This window comes from Pseudochaenichthys georgianus, chromosome 7 (assembly GCF_902827115.2).
Source record: "Pseudochaenichthys georgianus chromosome 7, fPseGeo1.2, whole genome shotgun sequence".
NCBI lineage: Eukaryota > Metazoa > Chordata > Actinopteri > Perciformes > Channichthyidae > Pseudochaenichthys > Pseudochaenichthys georgianus.
The window spans coordinates 35,663,947-35,686,470 of NC_047509.1; the positions used below are offsets into that span (position 1 = coordinate 35,663,947).

Consider the following 22,524-nt stretch of genomic DNA (forward strand, 5'->3'; position numbering starts at 1 on the left):
CTAATGGTGTTCCTCAAGGTTCTGTTTTAGGTCCACTTTTATTCTCCATATATATCAACAGTTTAGGTGAAAATGTGGATGAAGCTACTTTACATTTGTATGCGGACGATACCGTGATGTATTGTGCAGGTCCCTGCATTAAGGAGGCTGGTGTTAAATTACAGGCTGTTTTTAACACTATTCAGACTCAGCTCGCTGAACTTAAGCTTCTTTTAAATGTTGATAAAACCAAGGTAATGCTCTTTTCTAAAGCTAAAAAGACTACAGACACTGCTTTGGATATTGTTACTATACAAGGACAAGTACTCAAAGTGGTTACCTATTATAAATACCTAGGTATCTGGCTTGATGATTGTCTTACTTTTAAACGTCATGTAAATAACCTGCTTAAAAAGGAACAAGTCCTGTTTCTCGCTTGAGGCCAGGAAAAGGCTAGTCACTGTGACCTTTTTACTTGTGCTGGACTATGGGGATCTGGTCTATATGAATGCACCTGCCAATTGCCTGGAAAAGTTAGATGCTGCGTATCACAGTGCTCTGAGATGTGTTACTAACTGTAAAGCACTTACTCATCACTGTACCCTGTATGCCAGGGCAGGTCTGCCTTCACTAACTGTACGGAGGCTCAGTCACTGGTACATGTTCATTTATAAAGCCATGTTGGGTAAACTACCTTTTTATATCTGATCTCTGGACGAATTGAAAGTACGTATTGCCTGAGATCTCATGATGTTGTTTTATTAAATGTGCCAAGTGCTAGGACTGTCTTAGGGAAGAAAGCTTTTAGTTGTGCAGCGCCACTAAAGTGGAACAGTCTGCAAACCTGTTTAAAACTGAGCACTTTGGTTCCCCTGCATCATTTTAAAACTCGGCTGGGTGACATGCTGTTTGATACTCATGGTACCTGTCACTGTAAACTGTACCCTGTACATTATGTTGTATGTCATCCTTATTGTTGTTTTTATGTTACATGTGTAACTAATGTCCTGCAGGTCACCCTTGAAAAAGACATCTTTTGATCTCAAGGGGCTTCACCTAGTTAAATAAAGGCTACAAACAAACAAAAGAAAGAGTGAAAACCATAAAGCAGATGCAGGCAGTAGGCGTATAGATTCACACTTAAAGTATTAGCCTACAGAACAGCACAGCTTACAGAGAAGAGATAACATCAGATCCTTTTTTTTTAGTGATCCACAATGTTTAAAATGTAAAAGTGTTCAGATTACGTCTTTTTTGATGTAACTGTAAGGGATTACCTTGTATTGTATCCTGATAGTAATCCAGTTATGTAACCCTTAAAAGTATTACGTATCTTTTTTTGACATCTATTCATGTATTTCTCTCCCTTGTTTCAGTGACCCTGTTTAATTGTTCTGTGGGGCGGTCCGACTGCAGCCGGTGTAGAACAGCCGACCCGAAGTACGGCTGTGTGTGGTGCGGGGGGGCCGCCGGCTCTCACTGCGTGTTCCAGGACTCCTGTAGCGACGACATCAAACACTCCTGCCCTGCACCCGTCATTCACTTCGTAAGCACTTTTTTGGAGAGCGAAAGTAGGAACAATGAGTGAAGGGGGGAAATAAATGAATTCTGTAAGATTTTATTTATTTATTGTCACTGTCGTGGAAAAAAGCAAGCACAATGCCGTCTCATCCTGACTGTGGGATGTGGGCGTTGTGTTGCCATGCCAACTGCCATGCAAATGAGCAAAAAACTGACAATAACCAGCAGAACAAGAAAAGCAATGCACTGCTGCTGACGGGGGGCAAGACAGCAGCAAGTTAACAAATGCTGTTTTAGTTTAATATATTAATTAAAATCAAACACTATTTGGTTTACATATGAAGGTGTCCACCTGCTGCATTTAAAACAAAGACATTAAAAAAGAATGAAGAATGAAAGAAGCCTAGATGAAAATCAAGGCAGTTCCTCTACCTATGATATATAGTGCTTTGTTTTGAAATGCGTTGTCACATTGTTATCCTGCTAGCAATCACACAGCTCCAAAGCATGTATTGAACCATGTGCTAAATAGTACATCCCTACTAGATGTCATGCTACCATGTGATGTGAAAACAAGACGACATAGACAGGATATGAATTCCCTTTGTTTGCTCCCGTGGTGTTCCAGTTGGACCCGGTGTCCGGTCCCGTAGAGGGGGGCACGGTTGTGACAATTACAGGCTCTAACCTGGGCCAGAGGGCTGAAGACATCCAGAACTCGGTCACCGTGGCGGGGGTCCCCTGCAGCGTCATCAGCAGCAGATATGAAGTCTCCTCCAGGCAAGTGGAGACTTAACCCGATCATAATCTGAAGCTAAAGCTTCTCCAGCTCTTTCTAACCATGTCCTCACCTTGTAGGATAGTGTGTGAGACCACCAGCAGTGGAGGGGAGAAGAGCGGCCTGGCCTCGGTCAAAGTGAGGGGGGGGGGACTCGGACTCTCTGCTCAGATCTTCAGATTCCAGGTAAAGAAAGATTGAAGAAAAAAAGTGTGCATGCAAATGTGTATCATTTCCGTATGTTTGGATTCACACTTAATTTAGCGAAGCTTGTCCTCACAGCGCAAATCAAATCAAACTTTATTTATATAGAGCTTTTCATACACAAAAGGTGACATGAAGCATTTCACAAACCAAAGAAATACAAATAAATAAAAACAGTACTACCTCCAGGTAAATATAACACTCAACTTTGTGATTGATGAAAAACACTTAAATCCAAAAAGTCAACAAACAAAGGACTGAATAAAAAAAATAGAAGGACATACTAAAATAAGATAATACAATAAAACAATTGTTTTAATTACATTTAAATTCAAATACAATACAATTAAAAATTAAATCATCATACAGTAAATACAATTCAATTAAAAGCCAAAATCAAAAGGTTGGTCACATCATTCATTTTAGGAATATTTCAAAGGCCATTATCAGAAGAACTGAGGGTTCTACGGTTCATAAGCTAAGAGCAGAGAGGTTTTACTATTATTCATCTTGGGGGTTTAGGTTTCATGACGGTAGCACCACACCACTGCAAATTATGTATTTGTATGAACAGATACAACTGTAACTGAACTAAATGAAGCATGTGCTAAGAGTCCACCATTGTAGCTGTTACATGTTTGTTTCCATGACAAATAAAGATTATTTCTGATGAATTAAGTAAAGGACAGCTCTCGCATATCTCTTGGTAATAATGCTTCACTTGAAATGCGGCGTTGTAAATGTAAGTGGCCCTGTGATGTAATAAAGTGCCTTATTTACATTGCAGTAAAAGGACTACCGGTGTTAATTAATTAGCCCGAGTGACAGGCTAATTAATTATACAATCTGGCTGTGAGGCAGCCCTCCAGTGTTTCCCAGAATGCCCCTGTGTCCATTTTATCTCCCCAATGAATCACCCGCTCATTATTGATTACACCTTTTTATATTGTCTTCCCTTTTATCTTTCTCATTCATCTCCTCACCATCACCAGGATCCTGTTCTGAGCAGCATCTCCCCCCAGAGAGGGCCCAAAGCGGGGGGCTCCTCCTTCACCATCAGGGGCCGGAGACTGAGGACGGGACACACCAGGGATGTCAAAGTCTTCATCGGAGGAGTTCTATGTGTGGAGTAAGTGTTGCTAATAGTTCAGGAGTCCTACACCTGGAAATGAGTCCGCATGTTAGCACTTTATCAATGCTGTTAAAGTCTTATTTATTTTTGTATGAGTTATGAAAACATATCTATGGGTAGACACTTTCTTTTCTTGGTTTTACCACATAACGTATAACGTCAGTAAACACATTGATGCGTCATAAAAACGGCGGTGGCTAAATACAAATATTTTTTTAATTATAATTTTATCCACACAGGTACACATACAGAGTCAAAGAACACAACAATATTTAAAAAAAAAAAAAATATATATATATATATATATATATACATAAAGAAAGACATCAAGTATTTATCAAATACAAATTTGGTTTCTATTGCTTTTTTATTTCTAATATTTGTTGAAGTTGTGCCATATTGTTGTAATTCTAAGTTAAAATGGGAACAATTTGGTTAAGAGTGAGTCAATGTCTTCTTGTGAATGTGAAATGTTAGTTTATTAGTAGACTTTAGCTTAGCAGTGTTGACGGGAAGTCATGTGACTGTTTATAGCCAAACATTAGCTTTAATTCTGACAATTGCGTTTCGCTTCAACCAATTATAAAAGTGGTGTTAATATGTGGAGATTATCCTGCTGAACAACATGTGTAGGTATAATAAACATGTTTGCCACAGATCTTATTTTCTGCAATATTCCAAAAACTCAATCGAATAGTCCGATTGAGTCGTTGCAAAATAGCCGTTGCAAAATAGTGCACCTGTGCACTGTGATAACTATTAAAAACATACTTTGTGTAAATGACTGGAAAGTGGGTCATAATGTGTGTTTCTGTTCAGGCCGAACATCCAGGAGGATCACATCAGCTGTCTGACCAAAGGCAGCAACAGAACCGGGGGACATGGCATCATCGTGTGGTTCGGAGGCACGGAGCGCCACCTGCAGGGTCTGGTGTATCACTACACCCCCAACCCCAACATCTCCATGGCTTCACCCTCGAAAAGCTTTCTCAGGTGCTCATCAGTGTAAACAGAGCAATCTGAAATGAATATATCTTCTGCTCATGATATGGCAGAACTACTACATATTCAATGTTGGGGTTTTTAAAACGTTTTTTTATATAATTTAGATTATATATATTACAAGAGAAATATTGTTCAATAAAAATGCTTATGCTCCAAAAATGTAAGTAGGGAACTGTCATTATTGTTATTTACTTTAGATCTTAACTTGAATGTAATGAAGAAACGATTCTAATGTTATTTTGTTCTTTCCCTCTGCAGTGGAGGGCGTATCATCAGAGTCTCCGGGCAGAACCTGGATGTGGTCCAGGAGCCCAAGATGAGGGTGACCCTCAGTCCTCCTGACACCCTCCCCCCCAGGAGGAGAAGGAGCGTCAGAGGGAGGGGTGGAAGGAGTCTGAGCAGAGGACGGGACCACCGGGGGAGCATGAAGAGATGGAGGAGGATCGTCCCAGAGGCAGAGTGCCCCGAGGGAACGCTCTGTCACGTCAAACAGGTACGCTCCACACAGAGAGAGAAATGAACTTCTAAATATGTGCATTTTGTGTTCTTTTATTGTCTCTCTTAAGAGTCCAACAGGTCGCTGCTCCACATGCTGCCTTTCAGAGGATGTAGTCGGCTCATTTGATACAAAACACCTCAGGAATCCATGCACCAATAATGTCATGCTTCTTTGTCTGCAACAAGGCCACCAAAAAGAAATAGACGGACAGCTCGAAGAAAAAACTAGCATGGCCATCTTCACAGGGCTCCTTGACTTTTCGTGGCACGATATGTGAAGGAACATTTGTTATTCAATACCAATAAGAATTCCCTACAAACACGCCATATGTATGCTCACCCGATGCATCCTGGGGCAGACATCCTGCATGTTCGCAAACAGCAACAATATGTCCTCTTTCAGTTCTTTATCAAATGTGTTCAGAATGTTGTCTTTGAACAGTCTTGGAAATGCATTATGACTGGTACATCTGGGCTCTATTGATCTATTGAGACTAATCGTTATCATGTGTGATGATGTCAGTCCCCATAGTAGCCATTTCACAATAGTGAGATCATTGTTTGAATCTGCCTGTATGAGGGAGGGCATTTCAGGAGATACAAGTGATCAACATATTTGTTTCTTTTCCTCCAGTATGAGTCTGGCTGCACGGTGAACGGCTCCGCCCTCATCCTGTGTCCAACTCCTGCCGTGGGCCCAGAGGCCCGGAGGGCCAGGGTCAAAGTCCAATTCCTGTTGGACAGCCTCCATTTTGACTTCAGCGCCGTCGGGGGCGAGGCCTTCAGCTACGAGCCCAACCCGAGGCTCTACCTGCTGAGCCAGAACGACCCCAGCAAGCCGTACCACCACAAACCGGGCAGCATCATCTCCGTGGAGGTGGGGGGCCAATGAAAGACTGAGATTCCCTACACACATAATCATGGTGGTCAAACTCTGTCATGAATCCTGGATTCTGTGTCTTTTTCCCATCAAGGGAGAGAACCTGGATCTGGCCATCTACAAGCACGAGGTGGAGGCTCGGATCGGGGAAGGGGTGTGTTCCGTGAAGACCTTGACCCACAACCACCTGTACTGTGAACCGCCGACTCAGCAGCCCTCACTCACTGCCGGGAAGAAGCAGGACAGCATGGAGAGTCTGCCCGAGTTCACAGTGAGAACATTTGACCACACATTTGGAATGGAAAGTGTTCCTTTACGTTCAGAATGACCCAGACATTCTGTGCCTGTGTTTTCCAGGTGAGAATGGGGAACCTGAACTTCTCTCTGGGCAGAGTGCAGTACGACAGCCAGGCCCAGTCCACGTTTCCTCTGGAGGCCCAGGTGGGGGTCGGGGTGGGGGCCTCCATCGTGGCCCTCATCGTTCTCATTATAGTCCTCATATACAGGTGAACACAGACCACACTTCACTTACACTGATTTACCTCAAAGTCTTTTAATATACTTTTCTTATTCTTTTTTACGAAAGCCTAATGACACAACTTCGGGGACAACAGCCATTCATTCTTATAAATAGTATTCCCACTAGAGAACATTTGTTTTTGTTTTTATCACAACAGAATTACTCAAATAATAGATACACATTTGTTGGCCATCTTTCAAAGTGTTTTGTCTACATGTTTCAGGGAGGTGTTATTTTAAATTAACTTTCTCACCTGTTCTGAAGTCATGCCTCTCAGGGCTTCCGTACGTCTTCTGCTAACACAGTGCTGCTTTATTTCTCTACCTAAATGTTATCGGCCTTGTTTGTGTTCATCAGGAGGAAGAGCAAGCAGGCCATGAGGGACTATAAGAAGGTTCAGATCCAGCTGGAGAACCTGGAGACCAGTGTGAGGGACCGCTGTAAGAAGGAGTTCACAGGTACCAACCAGAACATCTTACTTTAGAAAATGACATCAGTTCAGGTTTTTTTTGTTGCATAATCATTGCTGTGAATGCTCCATAGTTAGCCGTCTGTAGTCACTCGACAGATGTTTCGGTGTCACCGTTAAAGAGAATTATACATTTCAAAATGTTATAAAAAACATTTAAAACATGCAATATAGAGGCCTTCAATGCAGGAAATGGTAATAAAGTGCACATAGCAACAGTATGTTAGTGTGCAACTTTACCCCCTCATATTATTATTATTATTACCATTATTATTATTATTATTATTATGAATAGCCTACTTTGCCCACTTTAGGATAAATATTCAATGTTTACAGTTTATTTTTTAGAAGTAGTTTTTTCCTTTTTATTTTAAAATATATTGATGTAACAGATATTATATATTTTTTTAAATACATATTATCAATTCTTGATTTTATATATATATATATATATATATATGAACTTGGTTTCATACCTATTGGGGCTGTTATTATTTATTTATTTTATGCTTTATGTTTTTTTCTGTCTTTCACTCACATTAAAAACACTGCTCTCAAATGTTAGGCTTACGATATGGCATGTTTCTACATTTGGTTTTACATATACTGCCCTTACATATTGATTTTTACAGTAATGTTGGATAAAACAAGTCAGTGTTTCATAAGAACAGAGCCTGGTTTTGTAGTTTCATTCCTTCCATTAATTGTAAACATAGCGACAAGATAAAAAAAAAAAATAAGGTCATAAGGTACACAAACTTTTCTTCCCCTCCCCTCCTCCAGACCTGATGACGGAGATGATGGACATGTCCAGTGATCTGGTGGGCTCGGGGATTCCCTTCCTGGACTACCGGGCGTACGCAGAGCGCATCTTCTTCCCCGGCCACCAGGAGTCACCCCTGAGACGAGATCTGGACGTCCCGGAGAGTCGGAGGCAGACGGTGGAGCAGGGGCTGGTGCAGCTGTCCAACCTGCTAAACAGCAAACTCTTCCTCACCAAGGTCTCACAGCAGGGCTATGTTTTCATATTCAGAGCAGGTTTTTGGACAAACAGTTGTCTTAAGGGTGGGCACCACATTACAGGAATCCTTTGTTATTGGGGAAGATGCTCACATCAATATTCCCATGCTTTTTTTCATAAATAAGGAAAAATGATCGTCTTCCCCCGTAAAGTTGAATGGGATTGTGTTTGTTTCTAAACTTGTTTTCCAAAACATTACTTTTCCCAATAACATAAAAAAAAGTCTGGTATGAAAAATAAAGAACCTCCCAAAACGTTTTTTTTATCCACTTGTGCTCACATATAAAAAAGTTACTTATACTGGACACCTGGTAAAACTTTTTTCAGCCTTTAAAATATAGACCACGCATTTCTTTCAGAATCTGGATAGGGTTCATTGCCAAGTAGGTTCACATATACAAGGATTTGTTTGTGCAAACATAAACACAGTAAGAGGACAAATAAATCAAAAATATGAATAGTAAAATATGTGAATTTAACTTTGTTTGTTTTTACTCTCTCCAGTTTATTCACACTCTGGAGGTCCAGCGGACGTTCTCCCCCAGGGACCGGGCCTACGTGGCCTCTCTGCTGACGGTGGCCCTGCACGGGAAACTGGAGTACTTCACCGACATCCTGAAGACGCTGCTCAATGATCTGGTGGAACAGTATGTGGCCAAGAACCCCAAACTGATGCTCAGGAGGTAAGGCTGGAGTAGGTTTCTTTATAAATGTATCTTTATAACTTTTGACTTATTTCATCTATAAATGATTTGCTCACTTTTTCTATTCCAGAACGGAATCTGTGGTGGAGAAGCTTTTGACAAACTGGATGTCCATCTGCCTCTTTACCTTTCTGAGGGTATGTTGTCAGGATGCACACTGAATCACTCAAAGTTCAATTCTGAGTAATAATTTGTTGACCGTTATGCTTGGCCAGGAATCAGCAGGGGAGTCCTTCTACATGCTGTTCAGAGCCATAAAGCACCAGGTGGACAAGGGCCCTGTGGACGCTGTGACGGGGAAAGCAAAGTACACACTGAACGACAACAGGCTGCTGCGAGAGGACGTGGAGTACAAAACGCTGGTAAGAAAAACACAAATGGATACAAAACATAAACACTGGCCTTCTTAATATGTTAACAATGTCAGAGGCATGACAATCGAGTGGTGCAGTGTACTGTAGGGCTGCAACAACTAATCGATTGCTAAAAATGTTGGCAACAAAGTCAGTTATCGATTTCTTTGGTCTATGTTGTTACTCTCTGTTTACGGAGCTGGCTACGTCACTCAAAAAAAACTGACATTTGAAAAATGGCGGAGGCTTAGAGAAGCGCGGTCCGACTCAAATCTTCAACAGCGTGGGAGCACTTTAAACAACAGTAAAAAGTGTGTTACCTGCAAACTCTGTGAAATCGAACTTGCATGGCTCGGGAGCACAGTAACGTGTAGCTCAGCAGAATCTGAGAAGAGCAGCACCAGCTGCAAAGAGCGGTGCCTTTTACTGTTTACTTCACTGCGTTGCCCTTCATTAGAACCGCTGGATAGAGATCGAGGCTGCTACGTTCAACCACACACACCTCTACACACATCCAACTACCAGAGTATTCCCCTCGTTTTATGAAGGAGATGTCCTGTCACCGGGGCGCATGATGATGATGATGATGGTGTGTGTGTGTGTGTGTGTGTGTGTGTGTGTGTGTGTGTGTGTGTGTGTGTGTGTGTGTGTGTGTGTGTGTGTGTGTGTGTGTGTGTGTGTGTGTGTGTGTGTGTGTGTGTGTGTGTGTGTGTGTGTGTGTGTGTGCAGACAATCTACCTATTTGTTGTAGCAAAGCCTGTTAACACTTTGTTTGTGATTCACAATTTTATTTTTATTTTTTTATAATTTGTTTAGGGCTGTCAAACGATTAACATTTTTAATCAGATTAATCACAGCTAAAAATTAATTAATCATGATTAATCACCATTCGAACTATGTCCAAAATATGCCATTTCTTTATGTATATTGTTGTTGGAATGGACAGATAAATGAAAGAAAGCGGATATATCCATTTAACATACAGTATGTAGCCTTTGTATGTTTATTATAACATTGTTTTGTGTGTCCAAATGAAAGACAGCCCACACACATATCAATCATCAAACCGTGGGGTCTTATTTCATTACGTGTTGATTTCTATCAACACGTAATGTTGTATCGATGTATATAGAGATGTACTACAGCAAATTCTCCATCGGGACTTCCTGCAACAACACCACGCCGTTATCGTGATTCTGATTGGCCAGAAGACATTATCAAAGATGTTCTATTGAGAAGACGATCACTACGTGACAAAAGTTTTCAAAACCGTTTTCTAGTCTTCATTTTCCATTCTGCACATGCGTTAAATATTTTAACACAATTAATTCAAAAAATGTATTACCGCCGTTAACGCGATAATTTTGAGAGCATTACATTTTTTATAATGTATTATTATTTATAATGGCTCAGGTCCATTAAACCTTAATGGACCTGAGCCGTGATAAATATTAATACATTATTAAAAAATTATTTATATTATTATTATTATTAAATTATTAAAAATTAACAATGATAACTAACCAAGCTGTTTTGTTATTTTAAAGGTCCAGACAAACTTCCTCCTCATTTTCTTAAATTTGCTGCAGACATTTAAAAAATGATGTGTTGTAGCGAAGGTCCTTGAAAAGCTTCTTAGTGAACAACTTAAATTATTCTTGGACAAATTATATCGTGTCAGAGCACCAATCCGGTTTTAGAAAACAACACAGCACAACAACTGCTGCTGTTAAAGTGATGACAACATCATTGAGGCATTGGACTGTAAAAAGTATTGTGCAGCTCTATTTATTGATTTGTCCAAGGCGTTTGACACAGTTGATTATATCATCCTGGCGGAAAGACTTCACAGTATCGGTTTTTAAATTATTTATCAGCGAGAACCCGATGCGTCCAATTTTCTGCGTCCTCTTCTTCCTTCCTCCCGATAGCAAAGGGTGTGCCACAAGGTTCCATATTAGGACCCATTATTTTTACCATATATGTAAATAATCTGTCATAATTTAGCAAATGCTTCTTACCATTTTTATGCAGATGATACTGTTATTCATTGTTCCTCTGCTTCAAGAGAGCAAAGTCTAGATTTCCTCCAGTCTGCCTTTTGATACAAACCCATTTATATCAACTAAAGTTAGTATTAAATGCAGAAAAATCCAAAGTGATGATATTTTCGATTGGCAAAAAGTTACCATCTAATCTACCCAAGATGTGTACTGCTCAAGGTGCTGACATTGAGAGGGTCACTACTTACAAATATCTGGGATTTCTTATTGAACAGAACTTGTCTTTCAAGTTACACACGGAAAATGTTGTTTCAAAGCTAAAAATAAAAAGAGGTTTCTTTTACAGAAATAAATAAGGAAACATTTGATATCTGCAACGTTTTTACCTATATTATATTATGGTGACCTGCTATACATGAATGCCTCTGACCAGTGCCTAAAGAGCTTGGATACTGTGTACCATTGTGCCTTACGATTTATTACTGGGTGTGGATATCGAGTACACCATTGCACTTTATATGCTGCTGCTAATTGGCCATGAGACGTTCCCATTGGTTGGGTTTTATTTATAAATCTCTGCTTGGGTTGGTTCCCTCCTACATTTGCACATATATGTGTCAAAGAGAAAGTCTATATGGCCTGCGCTCCCCAGATGTTATTCAGATGCTGGTCCCTACAGTGAGAACACAACTGGGTGAAACAGCTTTTAAATATGCTGCCCCCACAGCTTGGAACAATGTACAGAAGGAGCTGAAACTCTCAGATGTAATCACTATGGGGGAGTTCAGGTCCATCTTAAAGGACAGAGAACACGAACACCATTGGTAGATGTGAGTGCTCGTATATCCTAAAATCGTTTTAAAATGTGCCAGTTTTTAATGATTTTTAATAGTTTGTTATTGACTGGCTAATGTGCCATTATATTTGTGTTTTACAGCTGTATTTGTCTGCCTGTCTTGTCTGTGTTTCATCTGTTGTAACATCGTTCATGCTGCCCTTCTTGGCCAGGTCACTCTTGGAAAAGAGATTTTAATCTCAATGAGTCTTTTACCTGGTTAAATAAAGGATATAGATATAGATATATAGATATATATATATATATATATATAGATATATATATGCTAAAGGTGGCTAATGCATGATGCTTTTGGTGTTCTTATAACCAGATGTGTTAAAATGCTGACTCATTACCTTGTTTAAGGATTCATTCCAGCACCACTTTACAAGAGAATCTGTTTGGTAAAAACCTTTTAAAATCTGACTTTTTCCATTGTTTTTAATTCTTCTTCTTATCATTTTTATTACAATTAATGCAAACTGAAAATATTATTGGAAATGTAAAATAACTTTGTGCTAGAACAGCATTTACATTTGATAACTATTGTATTAAATAAAGTGTTATTTTCTGATCCTCTGTGCAGACCCTGAATGTTGTGATGCCTGCTGCAGCCTCCACCGGGGGGGCTACCACTCAGACGGTACCTGCCAAAGTCTTAGACTGTGACACCATCACGCAAGTGAAGGAGAAACTTCTGGAACAAGCCTGGAAGGGAACCTCCTTTTCCCAGAGGCCACACATCGACTCATTACACCTGGGTACATACACGTTGTTGCATGTAGGAACATCAGGCTTCAATTTGGCATTGATAAGTGGGCTGTGGGTCAGATGGCTCAGTTGTATGAAATATAATATTGTATTTAACATTTCAGATTTCCCTTAAAGGTCACTTTTTATCCATCAACATGTGTAAAGAGATTCTGATCCATTTTATCCTGATCCATTTATATAAAACCTGCAACTTTATGATGTCATAATGTTTTTTTGGCTTGTGTAACCATTAGCCAATCACCAACCAAGGTAAACAAACCGTTAAATCCTTTGATCAAAGTATTATCAAGCCTTTACAATGTGCACCGGGATTACACAAATAAATGAAATTGTCCTCTTTTTGGAACAACACGTGTCATATATGAACATGTTATAATATCTTACTATATATAACAAACATGTTTATTCCTGCAGAGTGGCGTTCAGGTGTTGCAGGTCACCTGATCCTCTCAGACGAGGACCTGACGTCAGTAGTACAAGGCTTATGGAAGCGCCTGAATACACTGCAGCACTATAAGGTCAGTCACACACACAACAACATACACTCTCACTAAACATGCATGCTGATTGTTTAAGGCTGGAAGTCTTACAGTTGGTATCACTTTTTGACGCAGGTTCCTGACGGAGCAACGGTGGCCCTCGTCCCCAGGAACACCAAAAACCATGTCCATGACAGCCATGATTACATGCCTGGAGAAAGTGAGTGTACACACATACTCTGTATTGACACTTGTAAAAAGTCTACATATACACACAAATGTATTTTAGACATTATTTGTATGTTTTTTTTATAATATATTTTTGATATTAAAGAGACCCACCTTTTTAATATGGCTTTTAATGGAATTGTATTTATTAAAGAAATGTCTGTTATTATTTCTTTATTTTATTCTTATTTAATTGTATTTATTTCTTAATTGTATTCCATACATTGACTTCTGCTGGCTTGTGTTACTTGGCATTTATTACCTAGGATGGTGGGGGGGATTGTTTGTTGTTTTTGTTTCTGGTGTGTGTTACCTTTTGTGTATGAAAAGTGCTATTTAAATAATGTTTGATTCGATTTGGGAAAGTAATTTCTATTAGTTGAACCGAGTGTAAATGACCAGCAGAGGGCGCTGTTTGACTATGTATGCATGTGTTACATATGGGATACGTGGAAGTAGGAACTCAAAGTCAGCATTAAAGGTAGTGGTAAAATCGCAGAAAGATAGGCAATATTATTGAATATAGCTGTTTTCTTTATTCCATCATCTGTTAATAATATTAATATTAATTAATAATATTAACATTGATTAATGACTAAATAAACATTGTTTCACATTATTCAAAACACTGAAATGACGGATAAATATGCTTTGTCCTTGGTTGGGATTTTCATACTGAACCACTCTAAAATCTTGTCCTGATGCTGTGTCCTCCTTCCAGAGACCCCCATGCTGGATGACATGGAGGAGGGGGGGGTGAGGCTGTGGCACCTGGTGAAAGCCAGTGAGGAGTCTGAGCTGCCCAAACACAGGAGAGGCAGTGAGAGGGGGGGGGAGAGGGCCAAGGCCATCCCCGAGATCTACCTCACCCGCCTGCTCTCCATGAAGGTAACACACACACACACAGTCTCATATTTAAACATGTGTGCCTCACTTTGAAACATAAGCTTTTAGAGATAAAAAGATAACTAGAAATATGTTCAGAATAGTTTTCACTTTCAGTTTAAACCCTCAGTCGTGATTGTCATACATGATGGAAATTAGAACACTATAACATGACAGATAACGAGTGTGTGGATACATGTGTGCAGATTTGCGTGCAGAGATCTTGTTTATTCATCTGTTTGTCTTTGATCCGCTCCGTCTCAGGGCACGCTCCAGAAGTTTGTGGACGATCTGTTCACGGCGATCCTCAGCACCAGCCGCCCCGTTCCTCTGGCGGTCAAATACTTCTTCGACCTGCTGGATGATCAGGCTCTGAAGCACGGCATCACCGACCCCGAGACCATCCATATCTGGAAAACCAACAGGTAACCTCGGAAAGACCTGGGCGTTGAAGCCAGAACGAAAGCAACTTGTGCCGGGCGGACTTTGAGAAATGTTATACCCACACATCAGGAGAAACGTCGGCCAAAGGTTTAGGAACTTCGTGTTTCAGTGAAGCCTGCGCACATACAGCATACATGTGTACCACAGCTGGATGCATAGTTTCACCAAGACCTGATATCAACAATGCACTAATGTTACCACAGATCACGGTGTTATTTAGACATGTTCACACACCCACTTTGGTTCAAGGGGTAAAGCCGTAAGTAGAAGAGTTATTATTATGAAGTATCTGCCATACAAACGACTGTCACTTTTTCTCTGGTCAGTTTACCGCTGCGGTTCTGGATCAACATCCTGAAGAACCCGCAGTTCATCTTCGACGTGCAGACCTCGGACCACGTGGACGCCGTGCTGTCCGTCATCGCTCAGACCTTCATGGACTCCTGCACCATCGCCGACCACAAGCTGGGACGGGTGAGATCAGCGGCACTGTAACGCAGCGTTATCACACTGTACCGCTGTGTAGTAGTAAATATGATTTAAACGTGATATCCATTTGTCTTCCTCTCGCAGGACTCGCCCATCAACAAGTTGCTGTACGCCAGAGACATCCCGCGCTACAAGCAGATGGTGGAGAGGTAAGAATATGGCAGCAGGTTCCCAACTGACCCCAGGCATAAGAACACAGGGAGGGAGTGAAAGAGAGAAAGAGAGAAAGAGAGAGCGAGGCCTGGGACAATCTGTGGAGGCAGACAGGGCAGACTGCCAGGCTCCATGCATGGCTGGTCTGAGAGCAGCTGCTATGTCTGCTGCTCCTCCTCACACTGCTGACAGAGCTGCTGACAGACTCCTGAGGAACATATCGGCCTGTTCAGGGCGGCAGGGATGACTGTTCAAATGTTACATTAACTAGTTACCTGTACTTTTGGATCATATTAAATCCAAAGCAAATAAGCGCAAGAGAAAAAATATATACATTTGCAGTTTTTACAAGGAATTTGCTTTAGAACTTATACAAATTATTTTGACACTATTTTAAAATTAAGAAAATTGCAAGACATATACATATGCTAATTATTAATAATACATTACATTTGGCTTTTAATTACGTTGTATTTATTCTTATTTTACAATTGTTTTAGTCAATCCTGTGGTTATTGATTTCAGTCGGTCTTACTTGTTATGCTGCTCCTTTAATCAATCACACACTTGTCTGATTCTATTCATCACAAGGGAAGGACGGGTATTATTTTTAATGTTGGTTTGTGAAACACTGAAGTGTTAAATGTTGTCCTATATAAATACAGTTTGATTTAAACAGAGGTGTGAACAATATACAGAGGAAGTTCCACGGTTCAGTGTGCACAGCTCGTGAGGCTTTCTAAACATATATAATACACCTCGTCCAAATTGCATCAACACTATATTTCCAAACACACGACTGGGAGTAAGCATCCTTTCACATGAGACCACTGAGCACTGCGTTTTTGTTTGTTTTTTAAATATTGAGATAGTGCCTTTATTTGAGTGACAGTGGTGAGACAGGGAGAGTAAGGGGATGACACGTGGTCCTCCACAGGGGGACCCAGCCCCAGAACATCGGCTGCCCCCCCCCCTCTACCAACTGAGCTGTATGGGTCCAACGCTGCATTTATTTCTTTTTTGGTACAAACTCTGAATTCCAATTGCATAACAAAAGCAACTTTGTCTTTTGGATTCATCCTCGATGAGCTGAAGGTCATGGAGAAGATGTCTTTCTTTCCAAGTGACTGAAGAACACATCCTTGGGTCTAAACAGATGAATAGTTTCTTTTCAGATTGCATGTGGCCACTTCAGATCAATGCGTGTGTGTCTCCTGAACTCCATGCAGACCGCAGTCAGCATGAGGTGAAAGTCCTGTCCAATAGAATTGAAGACACTTAGGAGCATGATAGTCCATTTCAAATTCAAGAAGCAGGGTATTTATTCTCAAACGATACAAAAGTAGAAAGATGAATATATTTGTATGTAAACCTTAATTCAATGCCGTTCTTTCCTTAACTTCTAACCCAACTCCTTTCTCTCCAGGTACTACGCAGACATCCGTCAGACCATCTCGGCCAGCGACCAGGAGATGAACTCCGCTCTGGCTGAACTCTCTCGCGTACGCTCCCCTCTCTTGTTCGCTCCCCTCTCTTGTTCTTCCACTTCTGCAACAATAGCTTCTTCATGTTCGCCGAGGTTGAACACATAACTCGTCTTGAGGTTCTGGAAGTCACCGTGTGCCTGACGAGCGAGATGTGGAGTTTGAAATCAAATATGAACGGCAAGCGATGCAATTCTGAACAGCCCCTGCCCCCCCTCACCTCTCTCTCTCTCTTCTCTCTCCTCACATCACAGAACTACACAGCAGAGGTCAACTGCCTCGTGGCTTTACATGAGCTGTACAAGTACATCAACAAATACTACGATCAAGTGAGTACACCGGGGCGTGTTGTGTTGTTGTTCAGATGCTTCTCTACTACATGCACAAATAATTGAGTCTATGTAAGTGCTGGAATACAGCAGGGGATGGTATCTGCTGCGTCTCACAGCTCCCAGAGCACATGTGCATCCCGAGGATTTCCAGAGGATTGGGATTCACAAGGTCCCAATAACGATATACGTTTAAAGAGACCCTATTCTGCTCCTCTTCAGGATCATATCTGTGTTCTGTGTCTCGACATGTCTCCATGCTTTAATGTTCAAAAAGCTCTTGATTGAAACCAGAGCCCAGTGTGCTCTGATTGGTTAGCTGGCCGGCTCTGTTGTGATTGGTCAAATGCTTAGAAATGTCCCGCCCCATGCAATTAAGACAGGAAAAAAGTTCTCAGCAGTAGGGCATCCAACGGAAGAAGCAAATATTAAAGAAGAATATCAGAGTTTTATGAATCCATATCAGATAATTCAAATACAAATCCATTATTGAATCAGAGAATCCATTTTAAAACCTACCCCTTTATTACATTACATTACATTGCATTTAGCTGACGCTTTTATCCAAAGCGACTTACAATAAGTGCGTTCGACCAACAAAATACAAACTTGAAGAAAACAGAATCATAAAGTACATCAGGTTTCATAGAGCCAAAACATTTCAAGTGCTACTCAACTGGCTTTAGGTAAGCCAGCCCTTTGTTAGTATATAAGTGCTCTATTAGTAATTCTATCGCTCGAAGTGGAGTCGAAAGAGATGAGTTTTCAGTCTGCGCCGGAAGGTGTGTAAGCTATCTGCTGTCCTGATGTCAATGGGAGATCATTCCACCATTTTGGAGCCAGGATAGCAAACCCACGTGTTTTTGCTGATGGGAACTTGGGTCCCCTTCGCAGCGAGGGTGCAGCGAGTCGTTTGGTTGATGCAGAGCGGAGTGCACGTGCTGGGGTGTACGATTAACCATGTCCTGGATGTAGGAAGGGCCAGATCCATTCGCAGCATGGTACGCAAGTACCAGTGTCTTGAAGTGGATTCTAGCAGTTACCGGAAGCCACACAGTGGCCTCTATCACAGAGAGATATTCTCCTGGTGTGTGACTGAACAATATCGTACAGGAAACGGGAGCATTCCAATCCAACTTCATTTATATAGCACTTTAAAACCTCCAGACCAACGTACAGAGAGATACATAACATATAAAATCACACAGCTCAGCTCACAAAACATTAAATAAATGGTAATACATTTAAAATAAAAGATACAAACACAAAACAAACCAGAATAAATGTAACAATTACAAAATAAAATGTGCAGAGCAGGAAAAGGGACAGACTACTTGGAATACTAAGCGATATTCTTACGCCTGAGCTCATAATGATGACCTATTGTCTGTCTTTATGTTGCAACATGTCTCTTGGTCTTGCCTGAAACTATTTAATATCAGAGAACAAGAGGTGCTTGAATATATAAGTACTGACTTTTAAAACGAATATGTCATACTTTATTTGTATTTGTACCAGAGCCTCACCACGAGTAGAAAGTCTAGCATGAACATCTAAGTTTGGACATGCTCTTTGACAACTTAGTGGCACTATAGTGGCATGTTTCCATCTCTGTTTGTAAACGATGGGACACAGCTGTTCATTGCTTTCAGACACAACACAGGAAGCTACTCTAAAGCCATATCATGGTCCTGTTTCCCCTCTCCCTGCAGATCATCACAGCCCTGGAGGAGGACTGCACCGCCCAGAAGATGCAGCTGGGTTACCGGCTGCAACAGATCGCTGCCGCCGTGGAGAACAAGGTCACTGACCTATGACCCAACGGACTGGATACGTTTCTCCTCTAAAATAAAAGACAATAATGGGAGCCGCTTCTGTCTCCTGGAGAAAAGAATCATCTTTTATAATGCGAAAGGTATGGCACATTCTGTCCTTTTGACTTTTAGTGAAGGGAGGGATGATCTTAAGAGGATCGCTGACTCGAGAACTCCCATGAGCTGAACACTGGGAGTTAACGGGGAAGAAGAGAAGAAGCTTTGAAATGAAGCACATTAAAACAAAGGAATTGACTTCTCTCGTAAGGATTTCCAAACTAAAGGGAGACCTTAGATGAAACGTTTTCCTCCGTGGCTCGCTGGACGTCTTGACGAACTGCACTGAACATTCCTTATAGTCCTACGATGAGGAATGGAAGCTGTCGGTGTGCTGGACGAAGGAACACGTTTTCAAACATGATATGTTCAAGTCTTACGTAAAGGACGGATAGACAAAGAGCTGTTGAGGCCTGTCCGTATTCGAAGGATGTTTCATTCTGCTCTTAGCTTCCTTAAATCATTCGACCAAGTCTTACTCTGTGGTGTTTAAAGAGCTGTCGTTGGACACTTTGGGTTCCACGGACAGGCTTTCTTTCTTACATGTCTTTAAGCGTTACATTGCCAGTTGTGCTTTTTACCGCAATTTATAGTTGCTGCCTGTAGTTTGAAGAACTGAAAATCAGTGTTTTGTAAAAAGTGTTTTATTTCTACTCATAATGACTTCCTGTTATTCTGAATGTTCCTTTTCTTAGGTCTTTTTTTCTCTGTTTCTATACTACAGACAGTTTGGAAGAGGTGCGTTTAGCCAACTCATTAACTGATCCGTCCTTTAAGAAAACCATTACAATAAGATATGTAACAACGTGCAGACAAATCCATAACAATCTCTACTAATGTGTTTTTGTGTATGGAAGACCAAGCATTGACTTAATGGAAATAAATGCACAACTATATCAATAATGTTCATAGCAGCTAATGAATATTTCACTACTACCGGGTGTTTTTAACGAGTCAGTTTTTATTCCCTAAAATTATTTTTTTAAGACAGACTTGGGTAACTGTTGAATATATATAAAACTTTGTATTAAGGCCATTGTATTTTTTTTATTACGGAACATGTATAAGAGAAAATTCTGATAATCTCTAAAAATTGCAAATTTACAAGAAAGAAACTTAAATATTGTTCCATGAAATATGCCAGATGCATGTGTTGGTGAGGAGCTCTAGCAGTATGGACCATGCTGATGTCCAGCCTGTAGATCCTAATATGCAAAAGCTATGACCTCATCCAAATCAGTTTATTGTTTTTATCTGAATAATGTCAGTCGGGTTATTCTGGACTAAAACCCTAAATCTGTCCTAATTGCTAAATCCCATTGCAAAGTGTAATTTGATTAGGTCAACCACATTGGATAATAATAAGAATAATTCCTTACATTTATTATAGCGCTTTTTCAATGACTCAAAGCGCTTTTACATATACACACATTACACATATATCATACATGCAATGGTCAGATACTGTGGGCAATACCCACAGGAGCAAGTGCAGGTGAAGCTATGTGGTTAATGTAAAGTTCAGCCTCCCAGAGCTCGAGCATTCTTTTCTTTAACTAAAATGTCCCCTAATACACCGTCATAAATCACGACGTAATAATACAGTCACCTCATATACAGTATGTGCATTTCATCAGTTTATTTAAATTGCCTTGGCCAATTGTATGTATTTATTATTTAGTTTTTATTAAGTCAAGCTTGATCTTCCATATCTAAGAGGTTTTTTGTATTTTTTTTACGCAGCCAATACCGCAAGTTATTTTGATCTTCCTCACATATGTTAGGCTGTTTCGTGCTGAAGGTAAATTGCCTGTGCCATGATTTGTTTTGCTTTATTTTTATAACATTTTTGCCAGACGTGTTGCCACGGAGCAAAGCTGCACTTCATCTTTTAGTAATTCTTTCCATTTTCTCGAGATTTAATATGATTAATAAACAGACGTGCCTATTTTCCCTGTTGCTCAATGATGCCACATGTAAAAAATGTTTTTTTCAATTTAATTTATTTTTCCTATTTATTCTATTGCATTTGTTGTTGCTTTTATTTTTTCAGACATATAAAATGATAGTGGGTATGCCCCTTCCAATCAGATTTTAATCATGTTTTTGTTTTGTTTTTTTAGAGCAACAGATTTTTTTTTTACATTATGGGAAATCGTGTTGATCTCAAGATAGTAGCAACTGTCTTGAAATCTAAATTAAATATCTTCTTTTGCATCATTTTTAGAAGCAGTAGAGAAACATGATTTGTACAGATGCTATTATGTTGTACATTCGAAAAAACATTCTTTGCACATGAGTTGCACTTGTGTATGCAAAGCTCGGTTCCAATGTGTTACCATGTTCGTGTAGATGCTCTTAAGTAACCTCCACTAGTGTTCTCTTACTAATTGTTAGGATGAACCTAACGACAACTTAATGTGATGCAATAAAGTGGTCCCAAAGTTAATGAGTGTCTCAAGTTATTCGGGTAAGTGCTGATTGTAATTAGACATCTTCAGTCTCAGAAACATGATTGAGAAAGCGTATAATGAAGCCAACACAGATAACACACTAAGCATCCTAACTTTCCAGCCTTAATGTCAAGCCAGGGGTTGTGGTCTTTCCATTCGCCCACCTGCTTCGTTCTCCAACCAGCCGGCGGAAAGTCACTAGCAGTAGTAGCTACCTCCGCAACTGCTGCGTCTTCTGAGCGCTCTGCCTCAACTTCACCTCCTTCTGGGGAGTGACTGGGCGGGACAGGAGCCCCCGACTCGCTAACGGTTCTGGTAGCGAGTGCTGTGCTAGCTGCTGCATCATCGGCATCATCTCTGGGTGTCTCTTGGTCATCTCGTGGTGTCACTGTTTTGGATGTGAACCCAAAGTGCGCGAGTGAAACACTTTGGTTTAGCTTTCTCTTAGACATTGTAGTCCGTCTTTCTCTCCTCTTTGCCGCACGTGGCTAATTTGCATAATTTGTGTCCGCGTCACGCAGCGTACCCGCGTCACGGCGGCTGGCTCTGCTTTTGACAGCCAAAATAGAAGATATTTGTGAATAAATGTTTTGAATTATGGATACTGGACATAGTAAACTTAAAAACATTTTAGTGACCATTGCAAGCTCCCCCGGACCCCCCGTATTTCGCACACTGGGTGTAGCCTACCCCCTGGCGCTGCCACTGGTGGGATGTATGGGGCGGGCCATTCTGCACATGCGTTAAATATTTTAACGCAATTAATTAAAAAAATGAATTACCGCCGTTTACGCGATATTTACGCTCGAGGTTATCTAGAGTCACCAAAGCGGCCGGGGCGCCCCGGAGAGCACCCCGCATGGGTTTTGGGTCTGATAAATGCACGCATCCCCGAAGGTCAGCGTTCGTTGGCATGTATTAGCTCTAGAATTGCCACAGTTATCCAAGTAACGTTAGAGCGATCAAAGGAACCATAACTGATTTAATGAGCCATTCGCAGTTTCACTGTACCGGCCGTGTGTACTTAGACTTG

General features: G+C 40.7%; 1 protein-coding gene across 2 annotated transcripts in view; it reads left to right on the forward strand.

The window, feature by feature from the left end:
• plxnb1a (plexin b1a) overlaps positions 1-21,487 on the forward strand; it is a 108,763-nt gene extending 87,276 nt beyond the window's left edge. For both annotated transcript variants that reach the window (XM_034087770.1, XM_034087771.1), the window contains 24 exons: positions 1,356-1,525; positions 2,129-2,280; positions 2,359-2,464; positions 3,475-3,611; positions 4,434-4,607; positions 4,878-5,112; positions 5,752-5,994; positions 6,092-6,268; positions 6,355-6,503; positions 6,875-6,975; positions 7,770-7,987; positions 8,512-8,690; positions 8,782-8,848; positions 8,927-9,073; positions 12,489-12,663; positions 13,091-13,194; positions 13,291-13,375; positions 14,105-14,271; positions 14,533-14,693; positions 15,039-15,186; positions 15,286-15,350; positions 16,781-16,856; positions 17,093-17,167; positions 18,880-21,487. In XM_034087770.1, coding sequence (XP_033943661.1) covers positions 1,356-1,525; positions 2,129-2,280; positions 2,359-2,464; positions 3,475-3,611; positions 4,434-4,607; positions 4,878-5,112; positions 5,752-5,994; positions 6,092-6,268; positions 6,355-6,503; positions 6,875-6,975; positions 7,770-7,987; positions 8,512-8,690; positions 8,782-8,848; positions 8,927-9,073; positions 12,489-12,663; positions 13,091-13,194; positions 13,291-13,375; positions 14,105-14,271; positions 14,533-14,693; positions 15,039-15,186; positions 15,286-15,350; positions 16,781-16,856; positions 17,093-17,167; positions 18,880-18,984 — 3,416 coding nt within the window. In that variant the 3' untranslated portion in view covers positions 18,985-21,487. The remainder of the gene's footprint in view (positions 1-1,355; positions 1,526-2,128; positions 2,281-2,358; positions 2,465-3,474; positions 3,612-4,433; positions 4,608-4,877; positions 5,113-5,751; positions 5,995-6,091; positions 6,269-6,354; positions 6,504-6,874; positions 6,976-7,769; positions 7,988-8,511; positions 8,691-8,781; positions 8,849-8,926; positions 9,074-12,488; positions 12,664-13,090; positions 13,195-13,290; positions 13,376-14,104; positions 14,272-14,532; positions 14,694-15,038; positions 15,187-15,285; positions 15,351-16,780; positions 16,857-17,092; positions 17,168-18,879) is intronic.
• Positions 21,488-22,524: the final 1,037 nt, after the last annotated feature.